This window comes from Hyperoodon ampullatus, assembly GCF_949752795.1.
Source record: "Hyperoodon ampullatus genome assembly, chromosome: 17".
Taxonomy (NCBI): domain Eukaryota; kingdom Metazoa; phylum Chordata; class Mammalia; order Artiodactyla; family Ziphiidae; genus Hyperoodon; species Hyperoodon ampullatus.
This window is the reverse complement of record NC_136930.1, coordinates 22683248-22697906: the sequence shown is the minus strand read 5'-3', so window position 1 is coordinate 22697906 and position 14659 is coordinate 22683248. Positions and strand designations below refer to the sequence as shown.

The following is a 14659-nucleotide window of genomic DNA, read 5'->3' as shown; positions in this document are numbered from 1 at the left end:
TCCTTTTTTTTTTTTTTTTTTGGTAAAAAGAAGCAGCTTTACCATGGCATGCAGAATTCCTCCCTTTTAATGTCTGACTTTGTTTGTTTGTTTTTTGATGCTTTAATTTCTTTGGTGCCTTTGTCAGGATGTTGGAATCTTCCTTCACCTGGGTCCCATTATGCAGTTGTAATAGACAGCATATGTACTGTCTCACAATGTTAGTCTTCTGTCCTGTACAGGTTACTCTGAAATTTTTCTATTGCAGTAAAATATGCCTAAGGTAAAATATACCATGACTCAGCACTTTTTAGTACTTGTTTTATTAGCTTATAGTGTTTATACTATTTTATTATCTCTTTACACTAGTTGTATTCTATAATTATGCACACAAGAACATTTCATGGTTGCAAAAGGAAAAATAAAGTATATTAGGCCAAAAAAGAACATACATTAAAAAGATGTCAGCCCAAACCATGCCTTATAGAAGGAATCTTTGTGCTATTGAGCAAACCTCTCCTCTCTCTCCCATACAGACTCTCTGATTATCCAATTAGTAGTCAGAGAAAACTAAGGTGGAGGAAGGTCTTTTGAGTGTAAGCAGGAAGGATAATATACTAGTCTCCATCTCTGTTCCTATTAATGTGAATTGTCTTCTCAAGCAGTCACTTGCTGTGGCCTAGCATTGTGCCTTCTTAAGTAATCACATAGGTACTTATAGCTGAGGCTCTCTCTTAATGACATTTAGCCCTGAAAGTCAGAGTAAATCATGGGGATAAACAAACTCTAAGGGTTGAATTAATTTTTTTAATATTTATTTATTTATTTGGTTGTATTGGGTCTTAGTTGTGGCAGGTGGGCTCCTTAGTTGTAGCTCACAGGCTCCTTAGTTGTGGCTCTCCAGATCCTTAGTTGCGGCACACAGGCTCCTCAGTTGTGGCATGTGAACTCTTAGTTGCATGCATGTGGGATGTAGTTCCCTGACCAGGGATTGAACCTGGGTCCTTTGCATTGGGAGCATGGAGTCTTATCCACTGCACCACCAGGGAAGTCCCTAAGTGTTGAACTATTTAAAGTTTAAAATTGTGCTAAACAACCCAAGAAATCAGTGATAGGAAGTGATTCTGTATCTTTGGTGTTCAATTGAAAATGGCCTGGGCTTCCCTGGTGGTGCAGTGGTTGGGAGTCGGCCTGCCGATGCAGGGGACACGGGTTCGTGCCCTGGTCCGGGAAGATCCCACATGCCGCGGAGCGGCTGGGCCCATGAGCCATGGCCGCTGAGCCTGCGTGTCCGGAGCCTGTGCTCCGCAACGGGAGAGGCCACAACAGTGAGAGGCCCGCGTACCACAAACAAAAAAAAAAAAAAAAAAAAAAATCATTTCTAGATCAAGATGTCCTGATTGTAATCTGATTTAATGGGTTCATATGTAATAGAAAATATATGGAAACATATAATAGAAGTATATAAAAACATATACAATAGAAAACATAAGGAAAACCCACATCTTTTAGATGGGTGAGTCACAGAGGCAAACACTGGCCACGTGCCCCCAAGAGCTGTGCAAGGAGAGGAGCTTGGGCAGCAGATTTGAGCGTTTCCATCCCAGCAGCAAGGCCTTGCCTCCCATGGAGATGGATGCAGGGGGCCCCTTTTTGCAAGTGCTTGAATTAGTTGGGTAATCTTGTTAACTACCCTTTGTTCCGAGTCCATGCTAACCCAGCAGACTTGTGGCAATGATTTCACTCTCTGATGGCATTGCAGATATTTTGCTGACTTGAATAGAGTCAGCAACAGTTTGAATTGTACTACATTATCAATTAATAAGTTAGCACTTGGGATATAGATGTTTGCTGTATGCCTTGGGTGGGTGAGTAAGGAAGAGGAAGAGGAAGGGAGGGTAGGGGCGAAGGGGAGAGACAGTGGGAGAGAAAAGGAGGGAGAGGGAGAGGCAGAGACAGAGATAGAGATGTCTATTTTTGACGCCCTGACAATTAGGTGTCAGCGGCAGGGAGGCCAAAGGTGGCCCTTTGGGGACAGACAGCTTTCCCCTAAGTGGTGTGGTCATAGTCACTCCTCTTCTGTTGGCTTGTTTTCTACACATACATGGCAAATGTTGACTCATGCCTTTACTTTTTTTGAGAGAAACTTTAAAAGAGCCTTCTCATTTCACTTGCTGTCAGTGTAAACATCAATTTTCATGTTATTAATAGCATGCTCTAATAATTCAGTAGCCTCATTAGTCAAATATTTCTGATATATTTAGGAGGAAATGTAATTAACTTTGCCTCTATCGTCAAAGGAAATTTCTCCTTTTGACATGTGTTGCTTCATGTAAACCTCTAGATATTTTTTTGTTGGTGGTGGTTTTGGACTCATTAAAGTCATTCCAGATAATTCCATTTTGCTGAAAATTTCTTTTAAAAAAAAAAAAATTTCTACCACTTAATAGGAAAAGAAATGACCTCTTTTCTCTTGTTGTAATAGAGTACCTTTTGATTTGAATTTGAAAAGCTTTAATGAACTTTTCTACCTTTTATGCCCATATTTCCTAATTTTAGTTACTGCAATTATTTATTCATTCTTTCATTCAAAAGTATTTATTGAATGGCAGCTTTGTGCCAGGCACTGTTCTAGACTCCAGGGTTCAAGTTACCAACCAAAATAATAGCTGGGTGAAATTTGAAAGCTTTAAAGAAAATAATATAAAATGAAATAAATATTAATGTGTGTTTCAGTTAAAGCCATCCGTAACAATAATAATGGTGAACTGTGTTTCAGGCATGACTATGTATAGCAGGTGCTATTATTTTTCTGATTTTACAGATGAGGAAAACTGAGACACAGAGAGGTTAAGTGACTTTCTCAAAGTCATATAGCGACGTGGCTGAAGGCCAGGACTTGAACCCAGGCACACCCGGGTTCAGGAGCCTGCACTACCGTCTGCACTGTTCTGCCTCTCCAGAGCAATGAAAGTTTAAGACTTAGGCCCTACCGGCACTGTCCAGCAGTTCCTTTGGTTCATCACCTATGATCAAGAGATTATTTTGAGGGCAAAAGGGAATAGTAATACATAGATAAGCTTTCAAACATGTTGACCGTTAACTCTTCTTTCTCTATCTTCTGTTCACTACTTCCTTCCTTCTTCTTTTCCCCCTACCCCACCCCCTTTATTATTATTAGGTATGAAAAGATCAAACACCTATGTAAGAAACAAGGAAACTTTAAAAAATCAATTCAGCTTTATAAAAGAATAACTTTTCCAAAGTAAGAGTAAATATTAGATTGCAAAGTACTTTGTGTTTTCTGAGTGAGAATCAGGTTGCCCTTTTTGATTTTTTTTCTCAGTGTTTTGAGGAACCCAGATTTACATTCCTACTTTGATTATAGGTTACCTTCTTTGAGAGCCAAAATCAAGCTGGAAAAAGTTTTCATAAAGTTTTCTTTATAAATGCTAACTAATCCTCACGATATATCTATTAGAGCCAATTCTGGTCCAGTAGCAACATGGCTTTGTGCTTTTGAAGTTTTCCATATTATGTTTAAACTTCATAGATGATAACAAATCCTCACAATATATCTGTTAGAGACAGTTCTGGTCCAGCAGCAACGTGGCTTTGTGCTTTTGAAGTTTTCTGTATTGTATTTAAACTTCAGTGATGTTGGAGATGATGTGTAAGTTGAGGCAAGTTGAAGCTTGTGTAACGTTCCGTAGAGAAGCTAGAAATGCAAGGACAGCTGCTCAATTGTTAGATTACAGACTAGCCACCAACAAAGTGGAATTTCATTTAAATAGGGATTGTAGAGAAGTTCAGATAACTGGGTGGACTTGAAATTGATATGTACTCCTTGTTCTTCCTGCTGTAATGGCTACCTCAAAAGTGGGAACACCTCAACTTTGTATTAATTTAACTGATTTCATTCTCTGTTCAGTGGGTGTATTTTTAATCTTTTCTTGTTTTGAAATGTAAAACATACAGAAATTCAACTCAGCAATTTATCACAAAATAAACACCTTATTGTAATCATTTCCTTGCTTTTTCCTATACATTCCCACTTAAACGTATTTAGTGGATGTATCCTTCATGGTACTCAAATATTTAAATTCTTTCTCTGCCTTAACTGCTAATTGAAACACAACACCAGCAAGGATGATTTTGTCATGATCCTGTAAAGACCCTAAAGTCCTTTACAAGAGATGCTGCACTGTTTCTTAGAATTCTCAAAGTGTTCATTTTTAACATTCTTTAAGTCATATTATAAACATCATTGGCACCTTCTAGGTACTTATTAACTTAAAGGCCCCAAATTATCATTTCTATCTTGGTTTTCTTGGAAGTGTATTGGTAGTCCTTTCCTACGATAATACTGTAAAAACAAAATATTTTTTAAAATTGTCTGTATTTCCAACATTATTGAGTGTCTTCTCCTGACTGTTTACCCTGTTTGTCAGTTTCCCTCATTCTCCTGATATCCCCTTGCACTGATGCTCCACCAACCGTCCTTCTCCTACCTAATCCAGGGAAGATCCCTTGATGAGTCATGCATAAGCTCTCCACTGCCTTCTTGTGTTAATTCGCCATCCTCTGATAATTCCATGTGACTTCGTGACTTTTACAATCCAGTTTTTCAACTTTTATGACCTCAGGCTTGTTTCTTATGTAGGATAATCCGGAATTAATTTTGTGCGCTGGATGTGGGATTGATAGTCAACTTGATGCATCTACAATTCACTTCTATGATCATTCTTTTCACTCTGCGTTTGCCCTAGTCCCTTTTAACTAGTTTGTAGGCTGTTTAAAGGGGCACAGTATCCACAAATTGGCCATTGGAGGAAATGATCTTTTACAGATCTTAGGGAGATCTTAGGGAGAGTCAGTGACTAGAATTAACTGTGCATTTCTGAGATTTATACTAGCTTTATCCACCCATTTTCTCATTTTGTTGATACTGTTGAATTCAATGTGTGAGTCCTTTGGACAAATAATTTATCACATGTTCAGCCATTAAGCACCTTCTTTTGCCAGAATTTGGTAATTTCCGCCAAAATGTTCTAGCAAAGTCTTTTGGTTAGGAAGAATAGAAAACTATGTGACTTCGCTCACCTAAAAAGGGAATGTGTTGCATAGAATGAAAGTTCTTTTGGAATCCAAGGAGAGGAAAGGAAGCAAGCTCAGGCCCCACCCAGACTAGTCCTGCTCATTGAAAAGCTGTTAGAAATCAAGGTAGCTTCTAGAACCCCAAAAAACCAAGAAAGCCATTCCTCTACCACCTGAGCCCTCTTCCCTGAATGGTCATCTCTCCTTCATTTCCTCTGCCTCTCTCTGTGCTTACATGCAATTCTTTCTTTGGGAATTGGTTTCCTCTGCATTCTTTTTTTTTTTTGCGTATGCGGGCCCCTCACTGTTGTGGCCTCTCCCGTTGTGGAGCACAGGCTCCGGACGCGCAGGCTTAGCGGCCATGGCTCACGGGCCCAGCTGCTCCGCGGTATGTGGGATCTTCCCGGACCAGGGCACGAACCCGTGTCCCCTGCACTGGCAGGCGGACTCTCAACCACTGTGCCACCAGGGAAGCCCCTCCTCTGCATTCTTGAAGCTTGTACCTGGTCCCCCCCAATGTCTTCCTCAACGTCGAACACTACATGACTTTCTGGTTCAAGTACCTACCACTAACTGACCAGCAGCTTAGTGTTCTAATTACAAAATCCCAGGGTAGGAATCTTAATTATCTCAAATCAATTTTTTTAAATTTGGTCTAAACAATTTGTAAATTACCAGGAGGTTAGCTCTGGTGGGTGGAACTCTACTGATCCAGTTATTATATTGGTGATGGTGGAAGGTGGCTTTGGGAATGTGACTTACAGAGGCAGCTTTTTCAGAAGGGTCCAAGGAAGGGCAGGTAGCTTTTGGAGTTCTGGTATTGTAAACTAAGAAAGGTGATTTTTATTAATCTCTGTCTTTAAAATATGGATCCAGCACACTGCAGTAAATCAAGCAGGAAAAGAATTAGCAAATCCTCCCAGAATATAGTCTTATATCCAAGGTATCTACCATTGTGATAGGAAGAGAGAATGCTGAGCTACAGTGGATCTTTTCCTGTATTGTGTACAACATTAAGTACGAAGATGTCCAAATATTTTACTGATTATTTGACTGTACGAGCTGTCAGCTTCTTTTGATTCATATCAAGATCATACTCCATACTAATGCAGAACTAGATTTGAGGAGCTACATTGAAACACATTGTCATTTGTAACAACGGAATCTTGGAGAAAACTAAATCATAAACACACACAGTATTTAAATATAATTGAGAATTGAAACCTTGGACTGTCCAGCTTACCCCAAAATGCTGTGTCAGTGATCAAAATGCTAATAAGCATGTTAACAGTATCAGCAGGGTACATACAGTGACTTAGTGAGCCCAAGAATTGAGGTACTTTCATCTTGTGAGGTGTTCTCTATGGGAGATGGCTGGAGGTAGATAACCTTGAACCCAAATGGTCAGTGAACTGCTTTGCCCTTGAATAAAAAGCTGGTCCTGGTAAAACAGGGGGTCAAATGTTATTTGAATGGCCTATAAGGACATTCAGTTTGAGATGAAGTACAGGTGTCTCTTACTAGAAAACTGGATACGACTACCACTAAGAAGTGATACGTAATTTTAAAGTCACTTGAAGTTGTCAAATAGTGACTTTGAAACCTTCCTGTTCTGATAACAAGTATGTGGGAGAAAAAGGACTGCAGGAGCCCTTCAGTGGTCCCGCTTGTGTGTGTGTGTGTGTGTGTGTGTGTGTGTGCTTCATTTTTTGAGGGGAGGTGGTGAACATTGGATTAGGAGTCTTAAAGACCCAAGTTCCATTCACGATTGTGCTGTGACCTGTAAATTATTAGCTTTTGAGCCTTGATGCTAGATTCATTACAGATACTGGTGAAAGCACTCGACAATTTTCAAAGTGCTATAAGAATGCAAAGTTGATCATTAGCTCTATTAACTGCTAGAATTAAATTGGCTCATGAATAAAAGTAAATTATGTTGAAATAATTTTGATCCCCTCCACCTCAAAAAGCAGGTAATTCTTCATGGTGCCAGAAGAACGAGCTCCTAGAAAACTAAGTTTTGTTTGCTTTTTATAATGTCTAATCACCACTTTACTAACTCCATTTCTATCTCTTTTTAATGCTGCCTCTTAGTATACGGTCCATTCAACACTCAATTAGCATGCCTGCTATGAGGTAAAGTATATTTTTACAAAATATAGTTGGTCTGATGTTTTCTTATTTTTTTTTATCTAGATGTTTAACTTGAACTGTTCTGAAGTAGGAGCTAGAATTCTACTCTAAACAAGCTGTGAAAACTGTCACCAGTTTTCAGTTGCTCTTCCTAACAATGTTAGGTTGGTGTAAGAAATCCATTAAATGTTTGTGATTAGAAAAAGGAATTATTATTTCTTCTTTGTGTTGTAAACCTGTTAAATTGTTTCATATGTGGAATCTGTTTAATTAAAAAAAAGTGAACAGTGCTCATCTAATCAACCTTCTGTTTTCATGGATGTAGGTGTCCCACCTCCTCCGTCTGCATTAGCTTTAGTTACAATCCCCTTTTCTTTTTTTAATTAATCAATTTTTAAAATTTTATTTTTGACCACGTTGGGTCTTCGTTGGTGTGCGTAGGCTTTCTCTAGTTGCGGCGAGCGGGGGCCACTCTTCATTGTGGTGCACAGGCTTCTCATTACGGTGGCATCCCTTGTTGCAGAGCATGGGCTCTAGGCACGTGGGCTCAGTAGTTGTGGCTCACGGGCTCTAGAGCGCAGGCTCAGTAGTTGCGGTGCACGGGCTTAGTTGCTCTGCGGCACGTGGGATCTTCCCAGACCAGGGCTTGAACCTGTGTCCCCTGCATTGGCAGGTGGATTCTTAACCACTGAGCCACCAGGGAAGCCCCTCTTTTCTTTCATCCTCCCCATTTCTACTTCCCTCACCCCACTGTGACATTTGGAGCCAACTGTGATCTGATTCTAGTGTCCTCTTTCATCAGTAAGCACTTGCAAGTGGCACATTCTATGACCTCACCTAACCTCTCTATAGAGGCAGAGGATTTTTAACAATACATGCTTGGCTTAAACTTTAGTGTACCTCAGAGCTACCTGGAGGGCTTATTAAAAGCTGCTGCCTAGCAGGCCCACATTGAGTTTCTGATTCTGTAGGCCTGGGGTGGCTGAGAATTTGCTTTGCTAACAACTTCCGAAGAGCTACTGATACAGCTGGTCTGGGGACCACACTTTGGGACCGATTGCCCATCCCCACGATGGGAAGGAGGAAACCCCTTGTTCCCTTCTTCTCCTTTTTCATCATGGTAGTAGGAAGGATACTGGAGGTCAGGTGGATAGTATAAAAGCTTTGGAAACCCAGGTGGGAGCGACACAGGTGCTGTGATCCTCCTTAATTCAAATGGATGAATGTGAAGTCACAGGAGAGGCTTCCCGTGGGCTCAGAGAGCTTCTGTCAGTTGGGGCAGCTTTGTGAAGTGGCCAAAGCCACATTTCTGTACTCCTCCCTTCCTTTTGGTCTCTCCTTTCCCTGTTATGCTGCTCCTGGGAACCAGCATCCCTGGTGAGGAACCTCCTATGGTTTGCTTGTCCTGCTTAGGTGATGTGGGTTCATGTAGAAATCTTGCCAGGCAACGTGAATTTAAACATGAGTTCTAGAGTGTAGCACCTTAACCAGAATCAGACTGATCCAACAGTGGCATTTTCTTACACCATGACAAGTTGGTTGGGAAAGTGACAGACTCAGCGTTGTACCTGACTTTGTTCTGTCTCTTCACACATGTACTTGACTCTATCTATATGTCTAAGACGGGCTCTGTTCAAGGAATTGAAAACATCGTTGTAGAAATCTTAGAACAAAATCAATAATCTCACATAATAAAACGTTTGTACGTATGCCTGCACATCTATGGAACAGGTGTCACATATGGTATATGTGTTCTTTTGCTGATTGAGAATAATGGCGAAGAGGAATACAGTCAGCTTAATAATGTTTTCAAAATTGTTGGCTTTTTTGTTCAGTGTTTGTAATTTACTATTTTTCTTTTCTCTCCATAGAAACTCCCCAACATTCAAATCGTTTGAGGAAAAGGTTGAAAACTTAAAGGCAAGTAGAGAAATGAACAGGGTCTTTTGTGTTATCTTGTTTGGTGCCTTAACTTTCTTTGGTGTGGGTAAATTATTCAAATTAGTATTTCCTTCTAAAAATAGTTAAAGAACTTCAATAACTTTCTTTACATTATTTATGGATATTTAAGATGATATATACTCTTTTAATCAATTTTTTGAGTGTGTATTGTAGCATGGCCAGCATAAGTGCTGAAAAGAAATGTATAATTTTAAAGAACAGTAGTACTTTAGAAGTTTGTGCTGCTTTTTGCATTATTCAAATACTTTTGTAATTGGACAAAATTTAATATAAATCTTATTGTGGAAGATTAAAAATATAGAAAAGTACAAAAAATAAAACACAAAAAAGTGGTCCTATGACCCACAGACAGTGATGTTGTAGGACTGTGCTGTTACACTTTAAAAAAGAATTAACCAAGAACCTGCTATATAAAAAAATAAATAAAATTAAATTTAAAAATTAAAAAAAAGAATTAACCATAAACATGTTTCTGTATCATTATTCTTCTTCAATATTATGTTCAGTGGCTGCTTACATAGCCTTATAATGGATATTGTTTGTTCAATCCTTAATTATTGGACATTTTTATTATGATGATGATGCAGTGGTGATCATCATTGATAATTCATTGTTTTTTTTTGATTGCTTTGATATTGGTGAAGGTGGACATTTTCCCATAATAATCAGCTTTATTAATTTGTAAATTGTATTATCTTCAAGATTATATTCAAAACTATAAAATCATCAAGGATCACAAGTGACCAAAAATGTTGTTTTGTTCCCATCCACTGCCCAGACTTCTCTACAGAGAAGTGCAAAGCCCATATGGTCATTTCTTCCTAAACAAATTCTGGTAGTTACTGTGGATATTTTCTAAGGGTTAAAACTAATATCTTAAAATGTTTTATATAAATCAGCTTTAAAATATTCATATATTGTCTTTTAGAATTGTAATTGAGTCACTTGCTTTTAAATATATCTTTTTAAAATTACAGAATCAGGGTATGCTTACAGAAAGAAAACCAAACACTGTATCATGATCTGAATCCTTTTTTCTTGCGCATACAAACGCTACTACCCACCTTTTCTGTTTCTACATAAATGTATGAATGTTTTTCAAAAAGGAATCACACTGTACAAACAGTCCTACAGCTTGTTCGTTCAACCCCCCTAGCACGCATGCTCTAATGAACCCACAAACGCAGGCCCCTTTTTGCTCACTGATGCTTCTCCAGGGCCTAGAGTAGTCCTTGGCATATCACAGCTACTTAATACATGTTTGATGAGCAAAAAATACATCATAGTTATTCTTTTAGGTCAGTACCAGAGGCCTGCTTTATCCTTATTAATGCCTAGTCAGGTGTTTGAAAACAAACTGTACGTTGCAAGAAGGTTTTACTCTAATTCAGTTCTCAATGTTTTAGGAATATCATAGCCTCTCCTTGAAATCTACCCTGAGCATTAGTTTTTTAAATGACTAGCTGGAAAACCAGGAAAGTCTCAGTTCTTTTGACACTGAAGAAGAGGAGAAACTTCCAGGTCATTTACTGTGTACTTTCCTCCTGAGTATATTCAGACTCTCTAGATTGTAGTGAAATCAGTTTTTTAAATATGACTAGGCACCATTCAAATAAAAATGTATTTTTTAATAGTATAGTGTATTAGACAAATATCACCAAGGAAGCTGTAAAATATAATTGTGTGCTTGGGATGCAGTTTTTCTAACTTACATTGATATTCAGTTAAACATCGGGTCTACATGATTTTACATTTAGATTTTGGATTAACTGTGATTATTGAGCATTTGCCATGTGCCGGGAGATGAGTATTGGGCACTGGAAATACCATGGTGAGCAACAGGGACACAGACCCTTTCTGAAGATGTTTAGACAATTAAATGGCCAATGAAAATAAACACAGGGTAAGGTGCTATGACAGTGGAAGTCAAGGCTGCAGTGAGGCTCAGTAGTGGGAATTTCTGTCATGCTTGGCAGGAGGGAAGGTCAGAGCGGGCTTCTCAGAGGATGCAGTAATGTAAATGGAAACCAAACCTTTAGGTTGAGGGGAATGTTTGAAGCTTTGGGGCCCCTTTGAGGAACACCAGGAACTTTGCTGTGCTGTGGGGTATTGAGCAGGAGATGTAGCTAGAGAGATGGGTGGGCCACGTTAAAGAAAGTGTGGGAAGCCACTAAAAGATTTTAAACAACCCGAATTGCACATTCTTCTGTGCATTTTAGAAATATCACTGTCTGCCCTGCAGAGCTAAGGGGGGAGAGACTGGAGAAGGAGACAAGGTGGGAGGGAGGCATTGTAATCCAGGCCAAAGATGTTGGTGTGGTGAGTTGAGCTAGTGCCAGAGTCGAGAGATGTTTAGACTTTACAAGTGACAGAGAAAAAGTTAGTGATCGATTGGATGTGGAACAAGACAGGGAAGGACCAAGGATAACTCCAGGAGTCTGACTGGGAGTTACTACTGACATTCATGGTCTTAGAATAGAGAAGGGACCAGTTGCGGGGAGGAGTTGCTTTAGACTTGTGAATTGCAAGAGGTCTTAACATTTTCTTGCAATTAAGGAATGTTTTAATAAATTTACAGTGGATACAAGTCATGCACATTTTTCATGCAGTTCAAAGATTTTGGATGGGAGGCCAAGAAGAAATGAGAGAGAAAATTTCAACTAGATTCCGATTGTTAATGAATCTGTGCCCAGTCAAGACTGAGCTAAGAGCAAGGTCAGATGCAAGCCCACTGTGAAGTACATCCTTGATCATTGACTGGTTTCTTAATGTTAGTCAGCTGTCCTGTTGGTCAGCCATGAGATGTAATGGGGGCAGGAGAGGGGGTGACGGTGGGCAGGAAGCATAGATTCATCAGTGTCATTAAGGATGTGTAAGGGTTTTGAAAAGCATACAATAGTATACAAATGCGGGGCAGATATATTCATTCAAACAAATGTCTATTGACAAATTTTCAGGCCAGATAACTTGGAGTAGTGCTTCACAAACTATAATGTGTATAGGAAGCACCTGGAGATCTTGTTAAAGCCTGGATTTCAATTCTGCAGACGGAGATGGGGAGGCCAGTCTGAGGTTCCAAATGTCTAACAAGCTCCCGGGTGATGTTGAGTCTCTAGGTCCATGTACCACTCTTTAAGCAGCAAAAGGTTAGAAAGTTTATGCTGTAACTGGGAGACATACATATATTTCTTTCCTTTGTTTTACTCAATAATATTTCACAAAGTGTTATCCAAATATAAAGAGTTCAGTAGATACTTTAGCATAATAGGCCTTACAAAACTCGTCAGACAACCTTCCCCATGAAGAACAATAAGCAGATAGGGGAAACAAGTGGAGGGGTAGAATTTACCAACTTGAATATTTCAGCACAGAAACTGCATAAGTTTTTCTGGGAAACCGCGTGGAACATTACAACGGTACTAAATTCTGTACAAATAATCACTGAGCTCTTAGGCTCCTGATTTATTTGTTCTTCAAAGTAAAATTTGAGTTACTTTATGCAGAGTCAGCGAAGTTTATGTTTCCTAATGTCTCTTCCTTTTTGAACTTTTATGTTAAAAGTCTAAAGTAGGAGGAACCAAGCCTGCTGGTGGTGATTTTGGAGAAGTCTTGAATTCAACTGCAAACGCTAGTTCCACCACCACGGAGCCTCTTCCAGAACAGACACAGGAGAGCCTGTGAGATTCCTACCTTTGTTCTGCTACTCACTGCCAGATGCTGCAAGCGAGATCCAAGCACATCTTGTCAACATTCATTGCCATGAATTTCCACCAGATGTGCTTTTGTTGAGCTTTACATATTCCTTTGACCAAATAGTTTGTGGGTTGAACAATGTAAAAATATCTTAACCTCTATTCCTGGGAAACACCCTTTTATGTGCATTTAAGGCCCTTTATTTAGAAAATATCATTATAAAAACATATATAGTACCTGGAGGTCCTCACTAGAATGATCTAAGAAGCTGTGGGTTATCATAATTGCTTTCCTACTTTACAAAATTGCTCTGGATCTGGGATACCAGTTTGATCTTTGTCTTCTATACAATTTTCTTTTTTCCTCTTTGAATCTCTGTGTATTTGATTCCTAGGTAAGATTGTTCTTTAAAATTTTCTGTATCCTGGTTATTAAAAGTTTTGGCAAATTGTTCTTCACCTCCAAGGGAAGAACTACCAGGTACAAAAAATATTTTCGAATAAATATTGTTTTGGTATAAGTTATCTTATATCTTGGGTGTTTGAAGACACCAGACTAAATATTCAATTTATTATAGTTTTGTAAGTGACAGTATGTACAGACAGTAATTCAAAATCCTAGGCGACTTGAGAGTGGAGCCCTCACATCCTTGTTTATCACCATCTGTGACAGTAACCATTTCAGTGTCATGGTCATTATGCGTCATGGTTATTGTGCCACTTATAGCTACTTATTTTGCACCAGATTAAAATTTTAGTTTTGGAATAGATTGTAAGTTAATGTTCTGAATCAAGCATATTGTATTATCAATAGGTTGAAATATGAACACTGTCCTCAAACGTTCAGTTCAAAAGCCTGAAAGATTTTTAGATCTAGGTAGCTGAAAAGTGCTAAAATCAATCACATTAGGGGAAAGATTGTTGTCTTCATTTAATTCATTTAGCAGCATTTACAGTAAGAAGCACACATATGACTAATATAACTTGAAAAAATTTTATACTAAGGGGTTGGTGATAACTCCTGAGGATTTAATGCATTAATAAAAATCAACTCATCATTTTCTACTTACTTGTTTTCAGTGTGTTAGAAATTACAAAATGATACTCTAGATGTTGCCCCCTGCTTTGAAAACTGAGTGTCAGGGTTGAATGAACCAAAGCCTCTGGAAGTATCTGCATGGAGGCCAAGGTACTCTATTAATTCTAATGGCTATTTACTCATCACCATCTTTTCCTTATGCTGTGTATGGTTATGGCCTACAGTGTTGTATTTGTTATTTATCAAGTTGTGATTGTTTTATTATTGTTTATGCCAAATGTTAATTGCCAAGCTTGGAGTGACCTAAAGCATTTTTTAAAAGCATGACTAGATTTACTTTGGGATAAATTATCTTATCCAAATCTGAAAAGCTACAAGTGTTGATTGTTATAAAATATTGATAACATGCTGCCATTCTTGATTGCTGGAGCTTTTGTTAGCACTTCAGATGCAACTGAAACTATGCTCTATTACATGTGAAAAGCTTAATAAATTGTGTATATCAGTAGTATAGGTCTCAATATTTATTATGAGACCAGTGGTCTGGAAACAGCTTGTTGTGTTACATAATCAACCGGTATCTATGCTTTAAAAAAAAAAAAGGCCGTTTTTTACCATCTGCTTTAAATCACTGCTTCATGGTATCAGACTACCATAAATTACTTACTTGAAAAGGCTTTAAGGCAAAGGTTGTTGAAGCATTGTCCTAGCGGAGTCGACATGTAGAAATTTGTCTTTTTATAGAAATATTGTGGTT

The 14659-nt window shown here is 38.6% G+C and overlaps 1 protein-coding gene across 6 annotated transcripts in view; it reads left to right on the top strand.

The window, feature by feature from the left end:
* The window catches only part of TPD52 (tumor protein D52), a gene marked incomplete at both ends in the record, with an annotated part of 44358 nt that extends 31506 nt beyond the window's left edge, over window positions 1–12852 (top strand). For 3 of the 6 annotated variants that reach the window (XM_079722252.1, XM_079722253.1, XM_079722251.1), the window contains 3 exons: window positions 7171–7212; window positions 9081–9129; window positions 12733–12852. In XM_079722252.1, coding sequence (XP_079578378.1) covers window positions 7171–7212; window positions 9081–9129; window positions 12733–12852 — 211 coding nt within the window. The remainder of the gene's footprint in view (window positions 1–7170; window positions 7213–9080; window positions 9130–12732) is intronic. The other 3 variants (XM_079722256.1, XM_079722254.1, XM_079722255.1) reach the window with 1 other exon arrangement.
* Between the last annotated feature and the right edge of the window lie 1807 nt (window positions 12853–14659).